The 10,426-nt window shown below is 42.1% G+C and overlaps 1 protein-coding gene across 1 annotated transcript in view; it reads left to right on the top strand.

The window, feature by feature from the left end:
• The first annotated feature begins 376 nt into the window (after window positions 1-376).
• dhrs11a (dehydrogenase/reductase 11a) overlaps window positions 377-10,426 on the top strand; it is a 33,887-nt gene continuing 23,837 nt past the window's right edge. Inside the window, exon 1 of the mRNA XM_081366255.1 lies at window positions 377-726. Within this exon, the coding sequence (XP_081222381.1) occupies window positions 583-726 (144 nt within the window). The 5' untranslated portion in view covers window positions 377-582. The remainder of the gene's footprint in view (window positions 727-10,426) is intronic.

Here is a 10,426-nt window from a genome sequence, read left to right as displayed (position 1 = left end):
CGAGGACATTCATTTAAACTTAAATTACATTAAACTGACTTTAAAAAATGAGTTGAATATTGTATAACTTATTTTTTTTTAAAGTTGAAAATTGCTTATTTTGATGAGTTAAAGCAATGTAAAAATATATGTAATAAAAAAACGTATTAATCATATACAATTTTTTTACAATGTACACATTCAATACAGAGTTCATGTACAGTATAAATTAATGAGTGAAAACAAAAAAACGCGCGGACGCTGACAACAACCTAACTTATCTTTTCTTCGGTCGTTAATAATTAACCGCGGGTTCTGCTGTGATTGTATCCGTGTGTGTGTGTGTGTGTGTCGAGCTGTTCCTGGGTGTGTGAGCGAGCGGGCAGAAGATCAGGGAGGGCTTGAGTTATTTGTTCCCGCCCTAAACACACTGACTGACTGATACTCTTCTCCTGAATCAGAGAGATATTAATATTACCGCGCGCGCGACACACAGACACAAAGTAACAGCCGCGCGCGATCTGATACATTGTTCCATTCAGGCGCGGATTAGAACTCTTTGTTACATTGTGACGTTGCAGTGATTGTGATACACTGTATCGGATGAAGATGATGATGGAGCGTTGGAAGGGGAGAGTCGCGTTGGTCACCGGAGCGTCTGTCGGGATCGGAGCGGCTGTCGCGCGCGTTCTCGTTCAGCACGGCATGAAAGTGGTCGGTTGCGCGCGGAACGTGGACAAAATCGAGGTAAAAACGATCTTAAAACGAGTTGTTAGTGCTTAATGGCCTCGTAGCTGTAGTGCTACTGGTGTTAGCTCACTGCATGAAGAGCTTCTCAATCAAACTCCTCCACATACATGATGCATTTCCTCAAGTATACAGTTAACCCTTTATTCCTGAGTTGAGTGCGTTCATTTGGGAGAAATGACACTTCTTTAAAGTGATTGATCGCCTCTGTGTGAAATATTGATAGATTTCGCCACGCCCACTTTTACTCTACAAAATCAAAATCACCTCGAGCTGTTTATTTGACACTGCGTATCATGTAATTAAATGCGGGTTTGCATAATTTACTAAGCCTAGGGGAGTTAATGCTTGACTTTTACATTAGCTGAGAGTTTATATTGTTGTATTGTGTGATGTTGAGTTATAGGACTATCATTAAATATAGTATCACTTGGTTTTTCACCCTTAAATCAACATTTTGTCACTATTTTCTCAACCTTCATGTCAATCTAAACTCAAAGGCGGTTAATTTTTCTGTTATTATCAGTTTTGTTCCTCGCATAAATCTATATTCATAGTCACTGAGATTCTTCTCCTCTTGTGTTCCACTCATATGTGTTTAGAAAAACATATTTTTTATTTCATATTCTGTGTGATGATATTCTGCGTAAAGCGTTATTAGTCCCTTTAAGAATGTTGTCTGTTCAGTGAAGTCTCATTCCTCAACCCTTCCTCACAGGCTGTCAATCAATGAAGAAAGTCATGTCAATCATTAATCATGTTTTCAGCCCTGCCCTTGACTTGAGCTCGCAAACGTCTTCAGTGGTTGTGTAGTTGTGTATGCAAGAACTTTACTTCTACATTTGCATATACAAGAAACTTCTTGTCATGTCTGTTTTAGGGAGGAAAAAAATGACAGTATGTTTTTAGTTTATATATCCATCTTGTTTACATTTACATTGTCATTTAGCAAATTAGCAGACGCTTTTATCCAAAGCAACTTACAAATTAGGTGAAGAATAGAAACAATTAAACTAACAATAGGACAACAATATGCTTTTTTTATTTCAAAAGATACATTTAATGCCTAATAATATAATTTGAGTCTTGCTTTGCTCGTGTTTCTTTAAACTGAAGCGAACACTTATTTCCTCGCTTCTGATTTATTGAGATTGAATGAAAGTGCTTCTGTTTGTGTGTGTCTTGGACAACACAGTCCATTCATAACACGCGTGTTTGCGATATATCGTTATGATGGACAAAGGTTGAAAGATATGCTCAGATTTACTGCAGTGCTTGAAAGCTTTGATTCTCCAGATTGGAAAATGTTTCGTTCCTGGAAACGCCTCATTTTGACAGTGTGTCGGTTGTAAACGGTTCTTGAGTTGAGGGTCTTGGCAGGTTTTATCAATAAAGATTGAGATACTGTACGTCTTTCCTTCATGAAATGTGTGTTTCTCAGAGCGAAATGCGAGACAAGGCAAGCTTTGTGTGTGTCTGATCACAAGGCACCACTGTAATTGTCTCAAAGGCTATATTCTTTGTGTGTGTTTGTGTGTGTGTGTGTGTGTGTGTGTGTGTGTGTGTGTGTGTGTGTGTGTGGGGCCACATCGAGCTTCAGACGGTCTCCCTAGAATATAAACATTCACACACACACTAGCCAGATGCTTTGAGTCTGTGTAAAGCACTAGTGTTTTTACTAGGGCTGTGCAACGATTAATCGCATCCAAAATAAAAGTTTGTGTTTACATAATACATGCATGCATATATTTGAGAAATATTTGCATGTATATCCTGTATATATATATAAATAACACATTTTTTCTGAAATATATACATGCATGTGTGTGTGTATTTATATATACAAAATAATTAAACACAGTACACACCAGAGCCGGACAGTAACGGAGTACATTTACTTGAGTACAGTACTTAAGTACAATTTTGAGGGATCTGTACTTTACTCGAGTGTCATTTTTGGGGAGTACTCATGACTTTACTCAAGTACATTTGAGAGGCAAATATTGTACTCTTTACTCCACTACATTTCTATCCATAACCGTGAGTACCCGTTACTTCTAAAAAAAAAAAAAAAAAGGAAAAAAGAAACATCTCGGAAACCCTCAATTTGTTGTTTCCCTCTCAAACGTGATTGGATTGTGCAGGCGCCACTGATTGGGACAGCCTATCAGCAATCCCCTTCAGCTTTCCGCCAAAGTCAACTCCATGGTCAGATTTAGATACAAAACCATGGACGAAACAATGGATGAAGACGCAGCAGGTCCATCCCGGGAGCGATATTTTTTTTCCAGGATGGTAGGGGAAGACTGATGAATATTCATTAGGGAAGTCATCCCTGATTGGTCTTAACCCCAGTGACGGGTAGGTTTAGGGGCGGGGTTAGGGAGGTCATAATACCCCCAGTGACGGGTAGGTTTAGGGGTGGGGTTAGGGGTAGGTCATCAGACCAATCAGGGATGACTTCCCTAATGAATATTCATGAGTCTTCCCCTACCATCCTGGGAAAAAAAATATCACATCCCGGGAATGTGCCCAAGCCCCCACCTCGCCAGACTATTTCAATTTTCTGAACAAGTTAATGATAGTTTTCGCTTCAAGTGTTTGCTGTGTTTACCAATGTAAGCACTGTGGCAGTAGTAATGCAATATTTAATACTCTTGATACTCAAGTACTTTTAAAAACATGTACTTTAGTACTTTTACTTAAGTAGACATCTGACTGTAGTACTTTTACTTGTACTTGAGTAAAATTTAGCAAGGGGTATCTGTACTTTTACTCAAGTAATGAAGCTGTGTACTCTGTCCGCCTCTGGTACACACACATATATTATGTAAACACAAACTTTTATTTTGGATGCGATTAATCGTTGCATAGCCCTAGTTTTCACAATACCAGTACGTTTTCTCACCGGTGCATTTTCCAGGATCAGTATATTAGTATAGTTGAGCTTTGCACTCCTGCTTCTGTATTCCAAACCAAACAGAGAGACTGGGAAAATCCGTAAGAAAGGTTTGGGATGAGGATAGTGATGAGCAAACGGAGACTCTGAGAGAGTAATAGTGTGTTCGCTCTGGGAGACGGGATGGAATGGAAAGCCTTCACTGGTATCCGTTATTTTCCAGGATCAGTTTTTCCCACGGCAGTCTTTGATCCGATGATCTCTGATCCCAGGATTCCATCAAGCAGACGTTTGATGTGGTTGTTGTTTCGCATTCCTGCTGGATGAGCAACTAAGCATCTTTTAGATCGGATGGAAATGAAGAGGAAATTACAGAGGAAATATTTTACGGATCCAAAAATCAGTGCCTGTCAGTTCTCTCTCTAATGCCGTCTGTATGCTTTATTATCTGTTATGCCTATTTTGCCAGCGTACGTACACTAGCAGGGCCATAATCCATCCATTCATTTATTCATTCACATTTTTTCCAGGAAATTTTATCCATTATTTTTATTGCTGGAAACTGAAGAACAAGTCATGTGTTTGTTGTTTTGTCTATCCATCTATCCATCCATCTGTCTATCTGTCTATCCATCTATCTATCTATCCATCCATCTGTCTATCTGTCTATCCATCCATCCATTTGTCTATCTATCTGTCTATCCATCTATCTATCTATCCATCTATCTATCCATCCGTCTATCTATCTGTCTACATCTATCTATCCATCCATCCATCCATCCATCCATTTTTCTCTATCCATCCATCCATTTGTCTATCTATCTGTCCATCCATCTATCCATCCATCCATCCATCCATCTATCTATCTATCTGTCCATCCATCCATCCATCCATCCATCAATTTTTCTCTGTCTATCCATCCATCCATTTGTCTATCTATCTGTCCATCCATCTATCTATCTGTCTATCCATCCATCCATCCATCTATCCATCTATCCATCCATCTGTCTGTCTGTCTATCTATCCATCCATCCATCCATCCATCCATCCGTCTATCCATCCATCCGTCTATCCATCCATCCGTCTATCCAGCTATTGTCACGATAGATACGGATGAACCCAAACGCAAACAGGATGTATAACAAATAGTTTATTTACTAACAAACAGGGAAAACAAAACCCACGAGGAGGCAAAACGTAGACAGAACACAAAGAGACTAAACTAGACTATAACTAATAATAACTAGACAATACTCTGGAACAGGAAACTCACAGGATATCACACGGTCTCAAAACTCACAATGATCACACAGAGGTAAAGATCACAATGAACCGACACAAGACAGCAAACACAAGGAGACTAAATAGGAGAACCAATAAGGGGAACAGGTGATGCTAACTAGACAATCATGACAAACGAGGATAACAAGGGGGCGGGGTAAGGTAACGAGACACGTTACGGTAACGAGACCATGTGTTGTACACAAACATGGGTCTGCCATGATCCTGTCTCAGAACTAGAGAACTCGAGGACTAGAGGACAGAATCATGACAGAACCCCCCCCTTAAAAAGCGGCTACCAGATGCTTCTCAAGAGGACACAAAACTCGAGACATAGACATGTCATGAACCAATACAACATAACCAATAATAACAAAGGCATACATGAAAACACAATGACAGGATTAGGGTGAAAAATTAGGAACAGTAAACAAGGAAGGGGAGGCGGAGGCACAACAAAGTTCACGGGAGACTGTCCAGGGTGGGTGAGTGGGACGGTGGTCTTGGGTCTACGGGATGTAGACCTCTGACGAGGGACCCGGGCGGGGAAATGGTAGACACAGTCCGGGGTTGAGCCTTAACAGAGAAGACCGGGGAAACATACAGAGGCTGGGTGACAGTGGGGACTGCTGCAACCGGCAACGGAACGAAGACAAGAGGTGTAGCCGGTGGCAAGTAATCGGGAACAAGAGGCGCTGCGGCGGACGGTGACGCTGGGACAGGACCCATGGTCTCATCCACAGATTCGAAATCCTCCGAAACAGATTCGGAATCCACACACTCCATCATTGGCTCTGAAACAGACTTCTCTGTAGTAACCATGGAGACCGCTCTTTCTGCAGCTGACTTGAAACCCGCATTCTCCTCTGCTGTGGACGCAGGACTTGAGGGTAAAACAGGTCTGACAGGAACTTCCAGAATCTTTACAAGACTAGACAAGTAGTTAGATAAAGTCTTGGCCGTAACTGCAATCGGCATGTCCTGAGGAGCTGATACTGCCCGGAGGAGTGCTTCTGCAGCTGTGTCGGCCGCCGCCCTCTCTGAAACTGACTCTGAGATATTGTTAGTGGCAACAGACTCGAAAACCATCTTCACTGCTGCAGGATCCGGAATAATCCTCTCTGCCGCAGCCTCAGGAACAACTCTCACCAGTGCTGACTGGGGACCTGCGCTCTCTGCAGCAGGTTCGAGAGTCCTCGTGGACTCAGGCGAAGACAGAGACGGAGAACAGAAAGTTCCCCTCTTCCTCCTCTTTCTTCTCGGCCGCGGAGCAGAGGCCAAAACCGGACTTGAGACCGGTTGGAAAGACTCAGAGGGAACCACAGCAGGAACTGTCGTCTCTGTGGAGGATGACTCTGAAGCCGACTCCCTCGACAGCCGTCTCTCTCGTTTTCCACGAAGACTTGTAGCTGTGGAGGATGCTTCAGAAGTCGCGCTGGGACAAATCTGGCTCACCAACGTGGCCACGGTGAGGACGCGACCCTCCGGAATCACGGGCAGCATACCAGGTGATGACGGTCTGATGGAAGTCCGTGATTCCTTCTGTGCCAAACAGGTAATCATCTCCTGGAACGGATGACGAACCAGTTTCTCCCGTTCAGCCAGAGGAGGTGGCTCATTTAGGCCCGCGATGAGATAGCGTTTTAGTAGTGCGTCAGGCAAGAAACCCCTCCTCTCGTCCACGACCCGGGCGTACTCTCTCAGGGACCACTCACCCTGGGGAGGGAAGGGAAGTTTGCCCCTCCTACTATCGGCAATCGTCTCCTGCCACCATTGTACCCGAGGGTCCGAATGCTGATCAAGACGTGGTGGCGTACTGTTTGCTGGGTTTTGGTAGGGTCGGTTCATTCTGTCACGATAGATACGGATGAACCCAAACGCAAACAGGATGTATAACAAATAGTTTATTTACTAACAAACAGGGAAAACAAAACCCACGAGGGGGCAAAACGTAGACAGAACACAAAGAGACTAAACTAGACTATAACTAACAATAACTAGACAATACTCTGGAACAGGAAACTCACAGGATATCACACGGTCTCAAAACTCACAATGATCACACAGAGGTAAAGATCACAATGAACCGACACAAGACAGCAAACACAAGGAGACTAAATAGGAGAACCAATAAGGGGAACAGGTGATGCTAACTAGACAATCATGACAAACGAGGATAACAAGGGGGCGGGGTAAGGTAACGAGACACACAAGCACATGGCCCAATCCAAAGACCATGTGTTGTACACAAACATGGGTCTGCCATGATCCTGTCTCAGAACTAGAGAACTCGAGGACTAGAGGACAGAATCATGACATCTATCCATCCATCCATCCGTCTATCTATCTATCTATCTATCTATCTATCTATCTGTCTATCTATCCGTCTATCCATCATCATCTATCCATCTATCCATCCATCCGTCTATCATCCATCCATCCATCCATCTATCTGTCTATCTATCTATCTATCCATCCGTCTATCCATCTATCCATCTATCCATCCATCCATCTATCTGTCTATCTATCTATCCATCCATCCATCCGTCTATCCATCTATCCATCTATCTATCCATCCATCCATCCATCCATCCGTCTATCCATCTATCCATCCATCTATCTATCTATCTATCTATCTATCTATCTATCTATCTATCTATCTATCTATCTATCTATCTATCTATCTATCTATCTATCTGTCCATCTGTCTGTCTGTTCATCCGTCTGTACTAGTGTACTTCAGTATACAGTAGTTGCACTAAAGTCCAGTCAGACAACAGTCTGTTCCGTTAATACTACATCTCACTCCACCCATAATGCACTGCGGCACTTATAAATCCATCCGCACACTTTAACTCATGTTGAGTGCTGGACGAGGGTCCAGTGTCTTTAATTAGATTTATCTTTATCACTTTACGAGAGATGCTCAATTCTCCAATCAAACCACTGTCCATGAGTAGATTTCAGTTCGGTGTTATATCTTTCATACAGTGTGCCAAACAAATAGTGTGTGTGTGTATATGTGTGTGTGTGTGTGTGTGTGTGTGTGTGTGTGTGTGAGAGAGTGTGTGTGTACCTACTTAACTATATTTTAGCGTCAAATTTGTACCCAGAAGTGACCAAAATCTCCATTTAGGGACGTCCTCATATGTAAAAGTGGTGTAAAAATAAAGTAATTAAAGGCTTTCAAAAAATGCAGAAAGTTTTGTGTGATGGTTTAAGGATAGAGTTAGTGTACGGGGAGAGAATATACAGCCTGTACCTGCAATTACTGTGAAATGACCCCATTTAAATAGCTAGTGTGTGTGTGTGTGTATATATATTGCAGTCATTAATCATTCTATATATAAGAGACATCTTACTTTCGGCTAAATCTGCAGCTGTAGTAAGAGTGTCTCTGCGTGTTTGTCCTTCAAGCTCAGTCGATTCCTAGGAAACATGTGATGCATGACGCAGTGCATGCTGGTCCACCGCTGATGTCATGATCTCTGTATCGCGCGTGGAATCAGTGAGCTGGAATATTCCGCTGACTTTGGCTGAGTGTTTAGCTTTGATCATGTGATCAGGGATGAGGGCTGATCAGGGGGAACCGTCAGGGTTTTTCTCGTCTCTGTTAATGTTAGGTGTGTTCAGCTTCATGCGGCGCTGTGCAGAACCATCAGCATCTGACCTGAAGAAGTGCATGCCTGTTAAAAATTGTGTGGACATATGCCATCATAATTCCTCACAGCTGTTTCCCGATTGGCTGGATTCACTGATGACAATGATAAACATGCTCATTCTTATACATTTTACTCCCAAATTTGTAAAAACTCTTTTCATGTAATCTTAATGTTATATTGTGTCATGGTTATCAAATTAAAACTGCTAAAAAAAATAGGAAAATAATACTTATAGGCTTATGTTGAACCTTATTCTTGTGCATACAGGCGCTGTATTAAAGGGATGGTTCGGAGTAAAATCAGCCTAGGGTCCTTTGCACCATGACCTCGAGCCAAACACCCCCCAGAAGCCTTTTTTCCCCTTGGTTGAACATTATTAAAGTTAGAGCTTATTTAGAGATATCAGCCGGATGGTTTAGTGCAGGCGCTAATGGATCCTACAATGTATCTCGTAAATTACTGCACTAATAATGCTCAGAATGGCACCAAACTTCTACAGTAGTACAAATAGGTTCTGTACTCATAAAACGAGGCACTGGAAAGTTTGTAAGTACATCAGGAGTTTATTTAAATAACACTTGCCTGACGGCTAATGCTACCGCTAACCTGGACCTCGACGTCACTTCAGTGATTTGGGAAAAGCTCGTAAAAGTCCTGGCAGAAAGCGATGCATTTTTTATTCTTTTTTTCCGAAGTGTTGACAACTTAGTGTTAACTAATAATTGTTATAAACTGGTACTACCAACAAAATATTAGTGCATTCCTGGAACCGGGCGTCGTTACACTACATCCTTATGATCGCTTTCTGCCAGGACTTTTACAGGCTTTTCCCAAATCACTGAAGTGACGTTGACGTCCGGGTTAGTGGTAGCATTAGCCATCAGGCAAGTGTTATTTAAATAAACTCCTGATGTACTTACAAACTTTCCAATGCCTCGTTTTATGAGTACAGAACCTATTTGTACTACTGTAGAAGTTTGGTGCCATTCTGGGCATTATTAGTGGAGTAATTTACCAGATACAGCCTTGGATCCATTAGCGCCTGCACTAAACCATCCGGCTGATATCTCTAAATAAGCTCTAACTTTACTAATGTTCAACCAAGGGAAAAAAGGCTTCTGGGGGGGGTTTGGCTCGAGGTCATGGTACAAATGACCCTAGGTTGATTTTACTCCGAACCATCCCTTTAAGAAGTACATGAAGCACTGAATGAATAGCTTCATGAAAATGTCTGTGTATTTGACCAATGTTACAGCTGTGATAAAGTATGCAAACTACGGGAAGCAGAAAGTGTTCAACTCTATGTCTGTTGTTAACGGCAAATCTCACCGATCGATCGGTTAAACCCAGCAGAAGTCAAACACACTTCACTGCATCCGAAATCCGAGACATTTACCTTGTGACCGTTAAAAAGCATGTTCTGTACAGTATAAATATGGGTGGTATGAATGAAATGTGGACGTGCTGTTACTGTAACATGACCTTCCAGCTTCAGCCGTGTCGCTCCACTATAAACCCTTCAGAAATCCTCCCATGGCCTCATGGGATAGTTAAGTGTCCATTGAACGCACATGAATCTCAGCAGAAGTAGTGCACGGTTTTCACAAACTATAGGGACGTGTGATGTCTGTCTTATACACACCTGATTCAGATCAGTTTGAACTGAACGTCTTATTCTGTTAGATAATAGAGAAGTGAAGTGCTGCCCCATTTTTGCTGGTCAAATGAAATGTAAAGCCTCATTTGATTGCAATAGTGGCGTCAAACAGAAGCTAAACTGGATATTTCCGAACCAGAATAGACACAAACATTCTTAAAGAGGAAATCAGTGAAACATCACACGAATATTTACATTGCA

Source organism: Scardinius erythrophthalmus (assembly GCF_964197995.2).
Source record: "Scardinius erythrophthalmus genome assembly, chromosome: 5".
NCBI classification, from domain to species: Eukaryota; Metazoa; Chordata; class Actinopteri; order Cypriniformes; family Leuciscidae; genus Scardinius; species Scardinius erythrophthalmus.
Note: the sequence above shows the minus strand (reverse complement) of the source record. Positions and strands in the feature narration are given on the sequence as shown.